We start from the raw sequence: 19,767 nt of genomic DNA, 5'->3' as shown, positions 1-19,767 counted from the left end.
CTAAAGACATTAAAGGTCCTTCATTGTTCACTCTCCCGGGTTTTATTTTCACTTTTATTATCCATTAATAGATCTTTTTGTGATTTTCTTAGGTACAAAAACAGCCTCAATATGGTTTTACATCACCCCTCCTCACTTTCTCTCAGGAGATCCAGCCTGAACAGACGGTTTTGTATTTGTGTCTGTGAAGATACTAATGATTCATTCTTCTGTTTCACCAGCTCTCTTCCAACTGACACAAGCCCAGGCCAACCACAGGAACTCTTTAATCTCTGAGCTGTTCGACTCTGCAGAAGTGTTTTGTTGAACGTTAAAAAGTCTGAGTGGAGAGTGAAAGCATGACATGAGTGAAACTTTGGGACTCGTAAACAGGGTGCGATTTGTAAAGAAATCAAAAAAGTGTTTCTTTTCATTCTTTTCTTTTTTTTTTCTAACATAAGAAATCAAGAGGACTATGAGAACTTTGATAATGCATTGCTTTCCTATGAATCTTAGCAGCCATCAACAAAATTTGCTATTTAACAATGTGTGACTTTCACCCTCAATTCCTGAAAATTGGAAAACTTTCTGTTCTTGAAATTAAAAAAAAACAATAACATTAAATGTATGAGCTTTGTGAACATTGTTACACCGATTACAAAGATTAAAAAAAACATGATGAACTTTGGCTAATTATAGGCAGCTTATTCATTTTTAATACTTTTGCTGTGTACACCTTCAGCATCTATTTATATTAAAAAGACAACGCGCTTCCTCTCATTAAGTGGGTGGAAGTGGGGATAAGTTTGCGCACGAGAATCAAGACACTTGGACAGGAAGTTGATTGTTGCACAAGTTTGCAGCAATGTGAAGGTAGTGGAAACAAGGTAGAACGTTTTGTTTATAAATCCACTCTAGAATGTAGATGCGGCCCTTCAGCTCAGCTAAACATCAGTGTGGAATTATTTACACAGCCTTAAGAGCCGTGATGAATTGAACAGCCGAAGCTGGCTCGTCAAAGTTTACTTTGCGGTTGGACAAACGCGTATAATGTTTTGAATGTCACCGAAATACACAAGGAGTAATAAAAAAACAGAATTCATTATGATGTGGAAACATGTCAGCAAAGCAAACGTTTTAAAAGGTAATAAGATGAAAGAAAAAGCGGTGCTTCTTTCGTCTTATAATGCAAAGATGAATTGATTGAAAAAGCAGGTGATGAATTCTATTTACACTCAGAAACAGTATTCATGAACTCACATTGTTTACATCTTCTCATGGTATTAAAGTATTAAATCATAGTGGCGATTAGTTGTTTTGAAACGTAGCAACTGTAATCCACAGCGCTCTCCATTTATCTGGCGCTATTATTTTTACTGCAGCCCAACAGGCGCAGGATGACTGCGGGGCTCTACAGTACATATTTAGAGAGACCGGGAAGGGGAGGCGGTGTTCCCACCCTCTCTCTCTCTCGTTCTCTCTATCCGTCTGTCATAGTTATCTTTGAGAGATTAGACTGGAGACAGTGACAGAAAAGAGAGGGGGAGCTAAAAGTGGGAGATGTGTTGCCACTCATGTACTCTCCCTCCCCATCTTCCTTCGTTCTCCAATTCCTCGAGTCATGCTCGAGCACCTCCCGGCTCCCTCCAATCTATTTTTTTTCCTCCCTTTATTTTTGGTCTTCATCTTTCATTAATCTCGCTACTTCGCCCTGCCTCTGTGTTTCTCCCTTCGCCACAGTCTCTGATTCGCTTCCACGGTCTCCCTCTCCCTCCCTGAGCTTAGTGTTCAGACAGTGGAATATATGTTGTCTAAATATACTTCCCCATTATCTCTCCATCTAAACAAACTCCAACAGGGAGAGAGAAAGAGAGAGGCAGTGGGACAGGAAGAGGGGAGGATGGGTGTGCAGAGAGGGGATGAGGCTTGAAAAAAAGAGAATATTGAAGTAAAACAACACCTGCACGTGCAGCGCTTAGAAAACTCCATGGACGCTGCTATTCAGAGCCAAGCTGGAAGGGGGCGGGAAGATTAATCAGCACTATCATTTCTGTGGTTTATAACCGCTGTTGGCAGCTTTACTGTTTAAACTTCCACTTCCAAACCAAAAGTCACGTCGGTCTGAGGCACATACATAACAGGTCTGTCACCTCGGAGGCAGAAGGGCAAACGAGCCGACTGCGGCGTTCGCCGCGAAAATCATTTGGGAATTTATGCAGTCCTAAACGACTGAGCACAGTTGGAGAGAGGGGGAAGAAAAAAAAAAGAAAGGACTAATGCATGAGTAGATGTTGTACGTACGCACACACACACACACATGCATACATCACCGCAGCCTCCTGTGTGTTGATGAGAAGCTCAATATGAAGGTCTGGACCGTGGCCAACAGGACCAGACTGAAGTAAACAGTGTGACACGGTTTACTTAACGGAGTGGAAAAGTATCATCTCCCGAACAGCTCAAGTGTGTCCGACCCAGATGATGTCACTAACCTGAAGCCCATCACCCCCATACTGGCCTCTTCATCACTGCAGCCAATACATGTGACACCTTGTGACCCCATTCGTTCAGAGACCCTGACGGGTAATAACCCCGTTTTCTATACAACCACGTACACAAAGTATATCACCATCAAGAAATGATCCGAATTTTAATAAAGATAATATAATTCAATGATATAAATAATTGGGTTTTTTATCAACTTAAGTGTAACACTTCTATGACTCATTCCCAATACAACAAATAATTTAACTATCCAGGAATACAAATAGTCACCGTGACATTTAATCTTTAATTCTGACAGAACTGCCTGCAGTATTCCCAGAGCTGGTGGATGCCAGTGTTTCTCTGCACGCCTCATTCCTGTAAATTACACGCTTTTCATGTTCTAAGGCACACTAGAAATCACTGTCGAAAAGGAATAACCAATGTTTATCCTAATAGAGTGTTATAGCAAAAGAGAAATTTACAACTGAATGCAATGTAAATTTAATAAAGGCACATTCCAATTATAAAATGAGCTTTAGAGAACTTTAAGTGTCTAAACTGATTTTCTTTTCTTTTTAATTCAACACCATTACACTTCTACTCTCTACGGGAGACTTTTTGTCCTTTATTATACCACCTCCAAGGACACGATTGTTTAAAACAAGCTGGATTGCAGCAAAGTGTAAGGACACGCAGCTGATAGAGGAAATTTAGGAGCTTCTCACTTCAGAGCAAATACACTAAATGTTCTCTTTCTCATCACAAACAACATGTCGTGGCTGAAAGGCGAGTCCCGGTGTGTTTATGTAGACAGTTTGACTCCAGCTGTTACCCCCGGAGCAAACATACAGAATTAATCATATAGATCCACCTCGAGCCTTTAAACTGACCTAAGCATGACCGAAATATTAAATGAAGACTTTAAGGTCGACTTGTTGTTTTCCCCTGGGCAGGAAAGGGCATCCAGCAGCAGTAAATCTGCCTCCGACGTCTTGCCCAGCAGATGTAAATAATATTTTACGTCGACATGCTTTATTTTCTGCATCGTCATCAATTAACCTGCGTCTTTGGACTTAAACCAGAAGCACCGCCTCCAACCTGCACATTAACACAGAACATGCAAATGCAGCACAGAAAGCCCCCGCAAGGCTGGACTAGACCCCAGGTTATCTTACTATGAGGCGTGAGCGTTCCCCACACAACCATACAACATTGTGCTATCCATCTTTTTTTTTTTTTTATGATTTTAAACTATCTTCTCATTTTAGAACAGTGAGGAGAGCGATTCTTGGATATTTCCTCAAATGTACTAGTTGATTTTAAATGTTCACGGTTACTATATTAGTACCCATGGGTAGACTTGTTTTACAGATTCTTGGGATGTCAAAACAAATAAAGACACACAACGAACCAGACAAGCAGATAATTGGTCGAGTGAAACAAGGCAGACAGGACAAGTGCTCAATGTTCCACTATTCACCAATAAATAATCAAGATAAGATCAAGAACTGATAAAGAGAAACCACAATAAATCACAATAAAACCTTACGGAGATAAAAAGCTGTCACTAACATAAACCAGCATAAGAACATTCAATGAAGAGTCACGACAGTAAATAGAGCTAAAAATGGATAATTATTCAGTTCAGCGATGGCAACAGGAACAAAGCTGTTCTTAAAACGTTTCATCCTGCACTGGAGAACCGGGAACCTTCGTCCAGAATGGAGGAGCTGGAATCCTTTCTGCCACGACAATGTTGTTGTCTTGTCGCATCAATAAATTTCCTAAACTCAGTTTTTAGAAAAAAATGTGCCATCTGCTTTTGATGCTGCCTTTTGTTTAACCCCCAAAGTATAACAGCCTACAGACAGTGGGACTTATTTTTAAATATCAATACCACATATTTGCTTCAGTTCTTTCAGTTTAAATTTTAAAAAAAAAGAAAAAAAAAGAAAAGGATTTCCAATTCAGTTGAATAGGGTGACGATATATTACAAACTCCGTGGGAGAGTATTTGTTCCTCATTCTTCTCGCATGCTAGGAACAAACCACAACAAGTGTTTCCTCATTACATCGTTTTATGGACCTTACACAATTTTGCATGTCTTGTAAAAAAAAAAAAAGTCTTAAAGTTATTGCAGCCAAAGTTTCCAAATGTGTCAAACTACGCAAATAACCCACTTTAAAGCAGTAATGATGGGGTCTTTGTGTCGACCCAGGAGGAGCAGCTTAAGCTGTAAACTCAACACAGGGTAATTATCATGATATTAAGTTAATAATGATTTTGCAAGCGGAGCCTTGTTTTAATTATACACACAGTCGTGGTGGAAAAAAAAAAAGAAGTGCGCATTCATTTGCGTTCACACTGTTTTTTGGACTCTAGTGAGTCCTGAGGGGAAACGTGGCTTTAACAAAGTGTGCAGTGAGATCGCAGAGCTTTTTTTTTTGTTTTCCACAAAAACAACCAGGTGGAGCTCAGAGACGTCAGCATGAAAATGTAAGATGGAAAATACAGACTGGTTGGCTGGATGCCTTGAAAAAGGAACCTATTTCATTCTTGACTTTGTTTCAGCACTAAAAACATCCTTTTGATTTCCTCCATTGATAAAATATGTTTTACTGCTTTGACAATGTTGCGAAGCTGCGTTTCTACATTTCAGACAGTGTCCCACTAAACCTCTGTTGTCAATTTTATGTTGTGTGTATATTTGGATCAGTGTGATAAGTGTGTATTGCTTTAAGACAGATTCAAACCTGATGCTGATGCTGATCTACACTTTCTGGATCTACAATCTCACTTGTGTGTCTGGGGGAGTAACTTCATCCTGCTGATGCGGCAATCAAACAGAATGATACATAAACATACACGTGTGCACATTTTTCACATATTATCTGGGATCTGTGAATGTATTCATTCAGGGAGGCTCTGCCAAGACGCTCATGCTGTGAATTCTCAGAGGCTCGTGCACATATTTCTCAGTCTAATGACACATTCTGTTGATATTATCTTATCCCCCAGCTGTGTTTCACTTTTCTCTCTCTCCCATGTCAGTAGTATTCCCTCCGTTCGGCTTTGTCTGCCTGTAAAAAAAAAAGAAAATCCTCAAATATGCACGAGGGCTTTCTCTGTCTCCTCCCGCTCAGCAGCACAAAATGAATAAAACAACAAGGGTGCAAGCTCCACTGTGCTGAACTATTGCAACACTTAACAAGACCAAACAAACACAAACCCTGGTCCCGTCTTCTCCCTTTGCTCACGTGACTAAAAACACTTCCATAGCATCACCTCTCACCTCCCTCTCTCCGTCTGCATCCCTCTGTTTTTATCTCACTCAGTAGGAATCTGTACGCTTAGTCAGAGCTGGGAGGAGACGCCTGGCAGGCAGGAAAGGAGAGAAAATGAGACGCTGGACAAATGAGAGGAAAAAGAGAAGAGTGGGAGAATGTTTTGTGCAATAAATAAAAGCAAACGGCGTTCCAGTCACTCTCTTTTTCTCCGGAGTCCCACGACCCCGGTGTGCTGCGTGTCGATGACGGCCTGCTGCAGCGGGACATCGTCGGGCATGCAGCCGGCGCCAGCCACTCAACTCAGTCCAGAGAAATACACATTGTACACATACAATGCCTTTTGGCCCCCGTCTCCCCCGTCATAGCATTTAATTCCACTACCAGTAAGCCTATTATCACTGTGAAGCATTTATATGCTGAACTACTGTGTGTGTGTGTGTGTGTGTGTGTGTGTGTGTGTGTGTGTGTGTGTGTGTGTGTGTGTGTGTGTGTGTGTGTGTGTGTGTGTGTGTGTGTGTGTGTGTGTGTGTGTGTGTGTGTGTGTGTGTGTGTGTGTGTGTGTGTGTGTGTGTGTGTGTGTGTGAACTCAGTCCTCACCCTCAGTGAAGGGTTCCCAGTTGTAGAGCCGACCCATGAACTCGTGGGTGTTGAAAGCTGCACACTGCTCGGCTCTGGAGTCCAGGGCACCTCCTCCACACACCTGGGCGACAGCAACAACAGGCCACACAGAGAAAAAGTACAAAAATTCAGTGCCACACATTGAACCGGTACGACATCACACAGCCATTACACAGAGGGTCGTTTCTCTACCGGAGGGTGGATCAGGCTTCAAGTGTGTGAGAGGGCGAGGGGGGAAAAAAAGCCAATAAAGAGAGAAGAGAATCAACTTGAGATCATGGAGGGAAGCATAAAGACGCAATGTTAGCACACACGCGCACACACACGCACACATCCACACTCACACACACAGGGTCTGCATGCTGCTTTGTGCAGTCAGCGAGCGTACGAGTAACATATGGAAATAATAGAAATTTTGGAAAGCAGTCACATAAATCCACCATGGCTTTCACTGCATGAGCACAAAATGTGTGTGTGCGTGCGTGCGTGCGTGCGTGCGTGTGTGTGTGTGTGTCTGTGTGCGCACGTGTCCACGCGCTGCATTCCCGCAGACGTACACGTCCAGCTTCAGCTCGGTGAAGCGAGGTCCCGGTGGAGTCGTTCACTCAGAAAGAGTCTCAGCATTACTTCACTTTAAATGACAGCTGAAACATCAGATGGACGCCGCTCCGCTGGTTTGTACCGTGTCGACGATAACTCACCGAGCTTTGCGCTGTTGCATAACTCCTGTTTTTATCAGTAATAAAGATTTTTTACGAAACCTTAACTGTATGAACCCCTGAAAAAGAAAAACAAACAGCAGCGGGCTACGGTTTTCCCCTCATTATTACCAGTTTATTCACCTTTTCTAATGTGTGGCCTGACCACTTACTGCTGCACCAAGAGACCAAGCAGTACATACAGAAGATCTCAGTCGAAACCATATATCTTTCATGTTGGCTTCATGCCAATTGGCCTAAACATTATGATATAGCGCCCGCGGGTCCCCCGGGTTCTCCTCAAAGCACTAAATAATGTCCTGTGTGTTCTCACACTTTTCTGTCAGAACCAACGTCAACATCAGTAGCAGTTGGAGCTCCAGTAGCCTCCATTCACACACCACATGCATGTCAGCCCTGGCTGCTCACGCATTACGTTTGTTGACAGATGCCGACCACTGCAGAGCCACGTCCTTGTGGAAGTTGCTTAAATCATTTTTAAAATCACTTTTGACACATCGATTATGGGAATACATTTGTTTGTTGACTGCCTGATACAACGTAAATCACATACCTACAGGTGCCGTAACAAAGAGATAATCCGTGCGATTCAGTTTCACTGTCAAAAAGTCTTGACATTAATAATGATTTTCAGGTTGGGGGTTTTTTCGCCCCTAAATGCAGAGAACAAGATGTTTCTAAAAAATTAAATGCTTTTAATTAAAGATCCATGTTTTGTATCATTATGTATTACATGTCTGATTTGTTTCTTGGGTCACAATTTGAAAGCCACAATAAAAATAATATATACAAAAAAAACACCAAAAAAAGCCAGTCACTCAATTCTTTTATAATTGTTCTGCCACTGATTACTACTACTACTACTACTACTACTACTACTACTACTACTACTACTAATACTAATAACCCCCCCTATGAATAGACTGAGTGGATTAATTTTATTTTCATGACTGTAGAATTAACAAGAAATGTCCAATGAGTATGTGCTTGTGCTCCTTTATCCAAGAGAACTCCAATGTCCAAAATGTGGTTGTTATTTGATATTCTTGCACGTTTTCGACAGATATCGAACCTGATTGTTTGTATTTGGACACAGCATGTGATCCCTCTGCTTTCTAATTGGTTAGAACTCTATGGATATCATAACCAGCTGAGCATTTTGGGTTAAAAGGAAAGAATGTGTATTGTCAGTGTTGACAGGCTGAAAATATTCAGTTTGCAGAAGGACCTCACGGAACAAAAAACCCTTTTAAAGTTGTTTTAAAATACACAGTTCTGTACTAAGACACTAACCGCTGAACAAACAACGTCTGTGGACGTATTGTACGGGTTATTATAGGATACGTTGTTCCAGGCCAATAATGACAAAGACTGAGGGAAGAGGTGCTGATAGGCACCACAAAATTACCAAAATCACCTCATGAAACAGTTCAAAAAGCCAGACAAACTCACATTTACTGGCACCCAGAATCAATACATATTTCAATACATATCCTGGCTGTGTTGAAGATGTCCTCCAGATGTTCAGAGTTCATCTGGTCTGGACATGATCTTGAGCAGCGATTGCTAACTGGGTGACAGTCGAAGTATAGCAAGAAGACAAAAACTACATCCAACCATTGCCCGAGAGACAAGTCCAGATGTTCCTGGTAAACATGTGCAGTTTTGGATGAAGTTCTTCAGAGGATTTACTCCAGGTGTCTCTTGTCTCTTCTTTTAATCCCGGTCTGATGATGTGGTGTTCACATCAGGTCTCTGTCGGTGCCAGGCCATCTGCTGCATGACGCTTTGTGACTGGAGATGGTTGTTTATGACTCTGGTTGGATTTATTTTATTTTTTTGCAGTCATTGTCCCTGGAAAATAAACCCGATTGTGATCAGGCGATCATTTTTTTTTTCTTTCTTCTTTACCCTCACCGCTGCGTACACATTCGCCTCGGCGGGTAACCACTTCTGTGAGAAGCCACCGTCACTCCACCCAGACGAGGTCACAGGCCCCTTATATACGGCGCATTTCACCACATGCGTGCACCGACGAACACGCGGGGCTCTTAGATTTCCTCTCCGCTCTAATCTCTGTCAGCTTAACAATCTTCTTGTCTTTCACTCCTCTCCTTTTTTTCTCTCGATTCGTTCGTCTTCTCGCTCGCACAGCTGTCACAAACAGCTGGAAAGTTTCTCGTCACTCATCTGGATCGACAAGAGCAATGAAGCAGTCACACACACACACACACACACACACACACACACACACACGCACACACTTATACACACATCAGCAGTTCCCATGTGAACCAGCGTCAGCGACAAAGTGTGACTAAAAGACTCTCATGGATGAGGCATCAAAGAATGCACTCGCTGACACCGGCCTCGCCAGATCCATCACTTTCATGGTGCTGTGTGCGTGTGTGTGTGTGTGTGTGTGTGTGTGTGTGTGTGTGTGTGTGTGTGTGTGTGTGTGTGTGTGTGTGTGTGTGTGTGTGTGTGTGTGTGTGTGTGAAGGAATGTATGTGGCCATTATGTTGCAAGCAAGGAGCTTCTAAGTATCATCTGTTGTTTCTGCTCCGCCACAGTGAGAAACCAGCTCGTGAAACGTTACGCGGCGCCGTTGGCCAAACCTCCATGCTGCTGAAACGGTCTCAGTTTTGTGTAATTTATGGGCGCACATGTTGCAGTCCGGTTCATGCCTTGTGTATAAAAAGTGTGTGCGAGCGACATCCGCCGCACACGGGAGTGCACGTCGGTCGCTCTGAAGGTCGGCGTGCGCATGCGACCCGGTGTTTTCAGGAAAACCGTGTAAATCTGCCCGGGTGAGTGTGTGAAATACGGCCGGTAATGGTTGTAAATATTCCCACTTTACATAAACATGTTAAACACTTTAAACCCGGATAGATTCTGTGTATCGGGGCATGTGCGCGCTTGTAAAACCATAAACAATACGTGGACCTCGTCTCCCAAACACATACTGTACATTCAGCTGTGCAACACTGGGAAACTGAGAAGAAGAAGAAAAAAAGAGAGAGAGAAAAACAGAAAATAGGCTAAAAGAAGAGAAGGAAGGAAAGAATGCAAGAAAAGAAAAGCATGCACATTCATGCGTTGGATCGTAGAAACACTTTAGGGCGAGTGGATTCGCCTCTCAAGAGAGTTTAGGGTGTGTAAAAACATGGGGAGGCTAATGGACTGAATGGAGTGAGGAGGAGGAGGAGGGGGGGAGTGAGTAAAGCCAGAAGAGAGAAGGCATGTTCACTGGCGTTTCATGAGTCTGCAGGAGAATTTGTATGTTATTGTAAGGACTGGTATACTGTGACTGCAGGGTTGGGGGGGGGGGTCTCCTTATGACTGGCGAGAGGAGCATGAACAGAAGGAGGGAGGAGGGGTGGAGTGAGTGACAAGGAGAGACGAGGGCAGTTAACGAACGGGCCGGGAGTGAAGAGAGAGGAGAGAAAGGGCTTTTTACAGGAGCATGGAGAGACGGGAGGGGAGCCGGGTTACCGTCAGCAGAGGTGGCAAAAATTACAACCGTTCTCTAGTAGAAGCACTTGTAGAGGAGAAACAGTAAAAGTAGAAATACCACTTCATCTTCTTTACTCGACTCAGAAATAAATAAGGTACACAAACTCATCGCTTCCAAGTGTAGACATAAAAAGAAGTGAACCTCAAGAACATTTCTAACGACTTAAAGCCAAAGGCGGGGAAAAGCGTTGGTGCTCCTTCGTCGGAGGTGACGGGGTTCAATCTCCGTCTGTTGGTACAATCTTAACTTTAAACGTTTGCATCTGAAAACAATCCGCTTTGAGCTCAGCCTGCACATTCATCTCTCGTGAAAACTTTCCAGAAAAAAACCTGAAAAATATGTAAAAACAACAAAGAAATATTGGTTGTTATGCTGCATTAATGCGGCTTCAATCTTTGATAATTTCTAGTTTGGCTATTAACTGCAAATCTCTGATAAATGTTTCTTCATTGAAATAATCACCAATCAGTAACCACAATAATCATATTATGGAGATCCTGAAGGGCCTGACCGTCAACTGGCATGAAAAGCTCCTCTCAGCAATCAGTCAGTGAAGTAATAACAGGAGTGAACTGAAGGAAAGTGAGGGTGAAAGACCGACGGCAGCAGAGAGCAGGTGAAAGAAAAGTGAACGCAGGTGGCGAAAGAGGGACGCTCAATGTTATTGTACGGGAGCTGTGAAAGTTATAGATGAGTTTTAGTGCCAGGGCGGGAGGGAGGAGGAGGAGGAGGAGGAGGAGGGGTGGGGCGGTAGAGGGAGTAGCAGGGTGCCTGGGGGTTTTCTTCTGCACACACCCACACACACACACACACCCACAAGGCCACACCAAAGCCAGGGGCCTGATCACACATAACACTCTCATGTGAAACACAAACAGCCGGACAAAACTAATGAGTTCTGAGGAGGAACAGATTACAAGGAAAAAGCAACAAACCTCCCCCCCAAAAAAAAGAAAAGGCAAAAAAAACCCAACTTGTGTTTCTGCAGGGAAAAGCCCCATTCTACTTGTTGGTTTCATCCCTCTGGTTGTTTTGCTGTTTCCCCTGCAAGTCTCAGCCTGCGCAGCCGGCCGAGTCACCTGGCGCAGGTTAAAGCCGGCCCGGTCCTTCCCGAAGCGTTTTACAGCAGGACTGCGCGGACAAAAAAACGACTGACCGCCGGACCCCGCGAGCCATAAATCAACACGGAGCCACACTAATCACTGGACGCATGCACGCAAATCCCAGGCATATGTTGCCGATACGCGTGTCCGTGCACGTTCATATCCGCCGTGATTAACGGTTTCAGGGGGTAATCGTGTGATTGAGGCTGAGCGTCTGCGCTTTGCAGGGCAACACCCAGCTTTCAGCCTTGACCTCCGGGGGAGGGGAGGAGGGGAGGCGGGGGTGGGAGTCCTCTGGAGGAAACGCAGCTCATCGATCAACACGAGCGGGCGCCTCAAAGAAATGTCACCAATAGTGTGTTGCCATGCGGTGTGTTATTTCAAATATGTAAACGTGCATACCGCTCCGTGTTTTATATACGAATGCCCGTCCTCTTTGAACGTGAAATAATCAAGGAGGGCTGAAAATCTCAACATGTAGACTCAAGTCTTTTGGTTTGGACAAATAACACAGTCACCATACGAAGCTCATAATTACAGAGCGAAGGAGAAACTATATCCCGGCTGAAATGACACAAACTCGGATCATAAAAACATGGACTGCGAATAGACTAAAATAACACCACTTGCAACCCACGCATGCCATTTAATGCAAGGGACCACAATAACTCTGCTGCCGTGGAAGATTTTTCATGTTTTAATTAATTTTTAAATCTTTTTTTTTTTGCCCCCCATTATGTAAAACTGAATGGTTCTACACAATATCTTTGTTTTCAGAAGGGTCAGGATCAGTGGTATAAGTACAATAAATACACAAATAAATAATACTTTGCCCCTTCGGCCACTATGTTGGAAACCCACGTTAATAATCCCACTAACCAGTGTTTTTTTTTTTTTTTTTTTAATCCACAGTCACTTTTAATTTCCTTAATAACACAGTGGAAGCATCACACAGAGAGGGAGGGCGTGTGAACAGCTACACTCTTCTTCTGGACTCTTCAGTTAACAATTCTGGAAAAGAAACTGTGAAAAAGTGTTTCTACTCTACATTAACACTATTTCCTGTGCTGCTGGATCTGAAACACTGTCTGAAAGGAGTTACGCCGTGCTGTACCAGTTTGCTACAGATGTTTGTTACTATTTGTTTATAGGTTGAGACACGTTTGCGGTCACAACAATGTGGGCCGTGTCGGTATGAGAACGTATGAACAAGCACTCAGTTATTCCTTGTCGTGCAGAACATCTCATGTTATCTGATCTGAGTTGGTCTTGTAACTCAGCATTGCTGATTATTGTAATTACTGATTATAAAAGTACCTCACATAAGAAGAGTGTAATCAACAAAACTACGATATTGCAGGTTAAGCTTGCCAAAAAGATTAAATAACCCTTTATTTCAACTATACAAGGGTCCAAAGATGAATGCATGAGGAAACAAAAAATTGTTTGGCATCAATTGATGCTTCAATCTGCTCAATCAGCAGATCTGCTATCAAATCGATTTAATATTCATTCACTAAATTTTACTTGCTGCTCAGCAGTTTCTTTTCCAAAAAATTGATTCTTGTTTGGTTCTGATGTTGTTTTGTTTACTGAATGAAAGTCCAGCATCATACTGGGAACCTCTTGCTGTGAGCCAACAGTGCAAACCACTACGCGATTATGCTGCATTAGCATAGATCTAGGGATTTTTTAACTTTTATTTATTGCAAGCTTTTTTATTGTTCCACATATTTGTTTTTTCAAGCAGATCTGTCACTGGTAGAATTATGGTTTTCTTTTCTTTCTTTTTTTTTTTAACTCAAATGATTTCAGCAGGTGAAGCGGTGATGAGCTAAAAATGTATTATTTTGTAAAGTATATTGCAGACAACGTCTGATTCCCACTGAGCTCAACCGGAGATTTAAAGTGTTTACTTGGTGATGTTTTGCGGTGGTGGAGGACGTTTCCTTGGTTTCCCCGAGAGTGACTTCACCGTACAGCTGTGAGAGCGCCATCAATCTCCTTCACCGCGAATGTGCGTCTGGCTTCAAATAGTGGCCGATTTCATTTCGTGGGGTGGGCTGCAAAGAAAACGAGCAGACTGGCGCGGATAAAAGGGAACGTGAAAGAAAAGTCGAAGCGCACAGGAGCTGATAACAAGCAGCACCTGGTTTTAAACAGGTATGTCAGCTTGTTAAAGCACTAAAGGCAAATGACAAAGAGATCAGGCCTGAATTGGCTTGTGTGGTTTGGTGTGTGTGTGTGTGTGTGTGTGTGTGTGTGTGTGTGTGTGTGTGTGTGTGTGTGTGTGTGTGTGTGTGTGTGTGTGTGTGTGTGTGACAGCCCGACACATCTGGGCCTGTTTGTCGCCTAATGAGGAGAGCAGCGGCGGTGAGCAGCGGCGCGGCCTGAACACAGTCATTAGGCGTGTTGGGAGCGTGGCTCCATGCTGACAATAACAGCACAATAACTGGGCTCGTAATAACAGATTTCCTGTGTGATGACAGACTGGGATTAGATCACCGCACTCTCGCCGCAGCAGCCTGAAGACACGCTGGTGTCTCTGGGTAGTAGGTTACAACACGTCCTGCTCAAGGTTTGGACTACAGAAGCAACATCAGGGGCATTTTTCTTTTGAATTATTTCACAAACCCCCCCCCTGAAAGGTTTACGCGTCATAATCACAAGCCTGTATTTCGTTTGTGGTTTGGTTCTGATCTCAAGAATCAGCTTGGTTTTAGAAATGGATGAAACAAATCAAGAGTTTTCTTTGATGTGCTGAATGTCTTTAAATACCCAACTTTGGTTTGAAGGTATTTTTGGCCAGTTGGGTTTTATTATGTGCGACGCAGGCACAACGCATGACCAGAGAGCCACGCATCACTGCAACTTAACCCTGTTATTCCTGTCACTGCTGACAGGATTAGCTATGCATGGTTCTCATACCCAGAACTCCTCGACCATTTATGACATTGAAGGGAGAAAAAAAAAAAAAATAGAAGGAAAGTAATAGAGCTCCGGACTTCAACAGTACAACCAAATTCAAAGAACTGCGGAAAAAAAGGGGGAAGTCATTAATGTTTCTTTTACAATTCATCAGCCACAAAACCAAAATGAATCAGTCCATTAATTCATTAGAGGGTTAAAAGAAGCATTCAGACAACCAAGTATCAAAATAACGAATTAAAAATACTCACATTACTGAAATTAAGTAGTATTTGAGGTGCGTCTCTGTAAATTCAATGACACCTCTAATGGGTGTACCCCACAATTCGAAGTGATATTGAACCCCTTTAACCTACATTTGTTTACTATAGTATAACTTTTATTGATGTCATTGTTTGTCAAAAAAGTACATTTTATTATCAATGGCCAATTTCGTCAATTTGCAATATCATGTGGTTACAAAGTGACCGCGCACTGTTGGAGAAGAGGACTTTATGTTTTTATTTGTAATTAACTACAACTCAACCAATGTGACAGTAACTATACTTTGAGGTTTCTGTATTGTTCTTCCCTCTGCAGGTAATCTCTGTGTGGTCATGAAATGTGACAGTAAGAAGATACTGATCCGAGGGATTGGAAACTCCATGTCCTTCATGTAAAACATATTTTATCTTAAATAAACTTGAGATGTCTTCAGAGTGGTGAATAACAGAAATGTTCTCATGAAACTGATTAAAATACAGTTTTAATTTCCTGCGTCCTTTTGTGTGTATTGTGAGGCGTCTGAGGCTCAATTGGTAGAGCAGGTAATATTCTAATCATAAGGTTGGTGGTTTGATCCCAAACCTCACCCTGCCCAAGGGTCAACACCATTAGTGTGTGTGTGTGTGTGTGTGCTGACTGTGTAAAGCGCATTAAGGAGGCTGAACCCCCAAAGTTCATTACCCTGAAATGTTTCTGAAGCTTTTCTGACATGTTGTTAATCTCCAGGACAAAGTCTCACACAGCCGAGGCCTTTAGCCACTTAATTGATTGGCTGGTCGTCAGAAAAATAATCACCCAGCTCCTTCTTATTGATTAAGCTGCAGAAACACTAATCATGTTCTGGTATTAGCCGCGTTCCTCTGGCATAATTCAATATTAACTTGATATTTTAAGATTTAACAACTACACACCAGCGGTTCCAGACAAATCAATTGCAGGGATGTAGGAGGGTACACAACCTTTTAACAGCACGTCCTGCCTTTAAATCCTGGCTGGAGGAGACTCCTATTGCATATCATTTCTCTATCTTATTTTCCCCTCGGGGTCACTGAAGCTCCAGTCTACCTTAAATGTTAGAATCCCCGTCTGCCGAGATAATACACGCCCGGCCTCTGGTTCCTTTTAAATCACAGCTCATAATGTTTCTCTTTCAACTAATTTCACAGGAGGTTTTAATTCAGCGAAACTGAAACGATAAAACAAGCTTTAGTGGGAAGCTGAGAGTGGATGGAGTTATAGATAGATTTACCAGATATTTATGATTCAAAGTGTCACAGACAGGTAAAGAGGTGATTTTCTTCCAAGAGCATCTAATAATATCCCAAAGGCTATGGAGAGTCCAGAATTTCACCAAAAAACACTTCTTGCGGCAGCGTTTACTGCTGTGAACACAGTGCAACAACTGAATATAAATAATATGTTAACTTTTCTGCATGTATTTGGCCATTTACTACCTATCTTCGCAGCAACGGTGAAAACCGAGAGGAAATGAGGGGGGGAGAGTCCGGTAATGACGTGCAATAAAAGTCTGGGTGGTCAGGAATCAAACCAGCTGCTGAGCGTACACATACCTCTGACCACAGGTTGTCCTGGATGTATTAACAGTTTTTTTTTTATGTATTAGCAGTAAAAGGAGAGTAATCAGAGATTTTTCAAGAGTGATTTGGAGCCGTTTCTCCTGCCTGCTGTACAAATGACCTCATTATACGTCTGATGGTATAAATCTGAGTGGGCTGTCTTAGATCCACACAGCTGTGGAGGCATTCTCTGTTAGTGATTCTGGATAAATATTTATGAGACGCGAAACAAGAAAGAGGGTTTCGACCATCACTGAAATTTAGTGTGAAAGACTTCAGAGAGAAACAGGCAGGATCTGTTTTTGTGAACTGTCTGCCTCCGACTTTCTTTTTTTTTATATATATATTTCAGGCGGCTTCATCTCAAATTCCACCTTTTCCTCCCCTCTCCCCCTGACAAAATAACTTCTCCTCTTGTTACTCCACACACACAACCTCCCTCTCACTCACACAATAAAACACACACTTTTCCATGAATCCCACTCATCCGCCGACAAACTTCCCCTTGTTTTTGTCTGCCCATTTCTGCGCTATCTCACTTTACTCCGCTGCCCATTTTACTCTTCAACTCCTTTTATACACTCTCGCCCTCCTTCGTCATCTCCATTTTCTTCCGATGGTGCTCCCCCCTTCACCTTTCCTCCCCTTACGCCCCGTAGCTTGCCTTCCTACTACTGTGTGCAGATGGTCTAAAAACAGTGCTCTCTTTCAGCACAACTTAACCGCGTCACTTCCTTGACCATCCGACTCATATGCCCGTGCTTTAACTCTTGCGTGCGCGCACACACACACATATACACACATTCACCTCCTGCCCTTCTCGCTTCCTCTGTTCTTCTCTCGGTTCCCCAACTTGCTCCAACGCAACAGTAAAAACACACATGTACACACAGCCAATCACACTTGTGATGGGCCTCAGGCACGCCATGTTATGACAAACACACCTAATAGATAATAGGATGTGTCACACTCAGTCTGGCTCACTCCCTCCATCACACAAACACATGGACACACTCACACATACATACATACATACAAGCTTGGGCAATGTTTTTCATTCATCAGTGTATGAAAGCTATTTTTAAGAGGCATGAGACCAATAATCTACGGCAGGAGAAAACGAGGCAAAAGAGGGGGCTAAAGTTGAGTAAATATGCAACCCAATGAGTCAGGCTGAGCCGTCACAGGACTATTAGCCCTGCTGGCACACACACACACACACACACACACACACACACACACACACACACACACACACACACACACACACACACACACACACACACACACACACACACACACACACACACACACACACACACACACACACACACACACACACACACACACACACAGGGCATGCACCCTGCCAGACACTAAATCTGCTTTAACAAGGGGACTACCAAACACTCTGCAGAGAGAAAAACAAGAAAGAACAAAAGATGACCATAGTATCTGCAGAGGGAGAAGTGAAGCGCTCCCGAGTGTCGCTCTGGTTTCAGGTCTGAGTGTCCACTTGAGGAGAGACGGTTGTAGATGTGTAAGTGTAAAGGTGTCCCGGCACGTGTGTTGTTTGTTAAAGCCAAACTTATCATCCAGCCCTCCGCTCTCACTTAAGATAGAGCTGCTACAAGTGGGCTGCTGGAATAAATGACCCAGTCACATGTCACTCCGGGTATTTTAGTCTCCCGAGGGATTTGAGCCCCATGTGTCCTCCTGATGTGATCGACTCGTCTGTCCACTCACTTCAACTTCCAATACCAAAAACATAATTTTTCCACGAGCACGTGAAGATGCAGCTGTATGGGACATTTCACCTCAGCATGATACACATGAAAACGTAGACGTCTGCAGCTTAGTATCTGGGCTCCACCAACTTCTAGGAGATCAAATCCGTTTCGAGAGCTGCTGAATGCGTCACAAGCTTCAATAGCTCGTCTTGGCCAATCAAAAAGGTCAGACACAACTTCCCACTTTGACAATTAAATCTTCCGTACTGTGGGCAACAAGTCATTCTGCTTTTCCCTAATTAAATCAGAAAGGCATCTCATAATACGTCAAATCTATTCCACAACAAAGGACACCGATTGCGAACATATTGCCAACGTCATGACCAATATCTTTGGTGTAAGAAGAACAGTAGGTCCTGAAAGTGACAGCATATCCCCCCTACAGATCCATCTCAACAGAGTAGAGTCTGTCTGGACTTTACAGGCACAGACAGAGATATTTCATCCACAATTTAGTCACAGAAGGTCTGTGGTCCATTATCAAAGAAGCCTGGAACAACCTCCAGGCAGAGTACAACTGACTTTCTTAGCATGTGGTTAGGACTGTAATTCATGCTTTCAATTTGATCTGTTTGCACTCATTTGTGCCTCAAAAGTGAAGTTGCAGCTGTTGTATCAACATGATATTAACATTTTCACCTTGACTCTTGTTTCCATTTGTGTTTCTGTAGGTTCTTACATAGTATGTAATACATCCACACAAACAAACACACTATGATTGACTCTCCAGCACATTGTATGAAACAACATCTATAAATCTGTCACGTGTATGAATAAACTGAGCACATTTAACGCTGCTTTGCCAAAGAGCCAGAAGAGAAATGTATTTGAGCTCAAATCTGTGACTTTCCACAGGCTGTCACCGTCTGTAGGACCACCTTCAACTGATTGATGGTTTAAAAAAAAAAAGGCCAAAGAGTGCTTGAGGGTTGTGTGAAGGCCTGCTGTTAATTTAAAGCAGCGCCAGAAGAAAAAGGTGGAAAATGTGTAACGTGACACCACCAGCCCGATTTTAGCAGCTGATTTTAACGCTTCCAAAATACTAACATATGTTTAATGTGATCTTCGTGCTTTACAGTTTTCCACCATGACACTGAAACTCGGCAACATATCGTTTGAAAAGGCGTCATCCATATGATCTCTCAGTAGAGAGGATTAGAACTCACTGTGTTGGGGGGGAAACTTTATCCATATCACTCACCTCACATTTAATAGAGTGAAATCATGCGTAGCGTTCCCATCCCGCAGCAAACTGATTTACTGTGACGGGGTCGACCACATGCTCTCACCTGTGTGCCGGGTATGGGTCGGCCCGGCCGCCATCCTGCATGTGTCTCTGGCTGCACCGGCAGACACTCTGCTCCTGATAAAGCTTTCGCTGTGCGACATGCAGTAGGACAAGAGGCAGGTCATAACCCCAATCATCACCACCGGCCAATAGCCACAACAGGAAACACACACACACACACACACACACACACACACACACACACACAC

The 19,767-nt window shown here is 43.1% G+C and overlaps 1 protein-coding gene across 1 annotated transcript in view; it reads right to left on the bottom strand.

Annotated features, from left to right (window-relative positions):
* The window catches only part of adamtsl4 (ADAMTS-like 4), a 40,446-nt gene that overhangs the window by 12,401 nt on the left and 8,278 nt on the right, over window positions 1-19,767 (bottom strand). The window contains exon 5 of the mRNA XM_080501389.1: window positions 6,352-6,454. Within this exon, the coding sequence (XP_080357515.1) occupies window positions 6,352-6,454 (103 nt within the window). The remainder of the gene's footprint in view (window positions 1-6,351; window positions 6,455-19,767) is intronic.

Source organism: Blennius ocellaris, assembly GCF_963422515.1.
Source record: "Blennius ocellaris genome assembly, chromosome: 8".
NCBI lineage: Eukaryota > Metazoa > Chordata > Actinopteri > Blenniiformes > Blenniidae > Blennius > Blennius ocellaris.
This window is presented reverse-complemented; position numbering and strand designations above follow the sequence as displayed.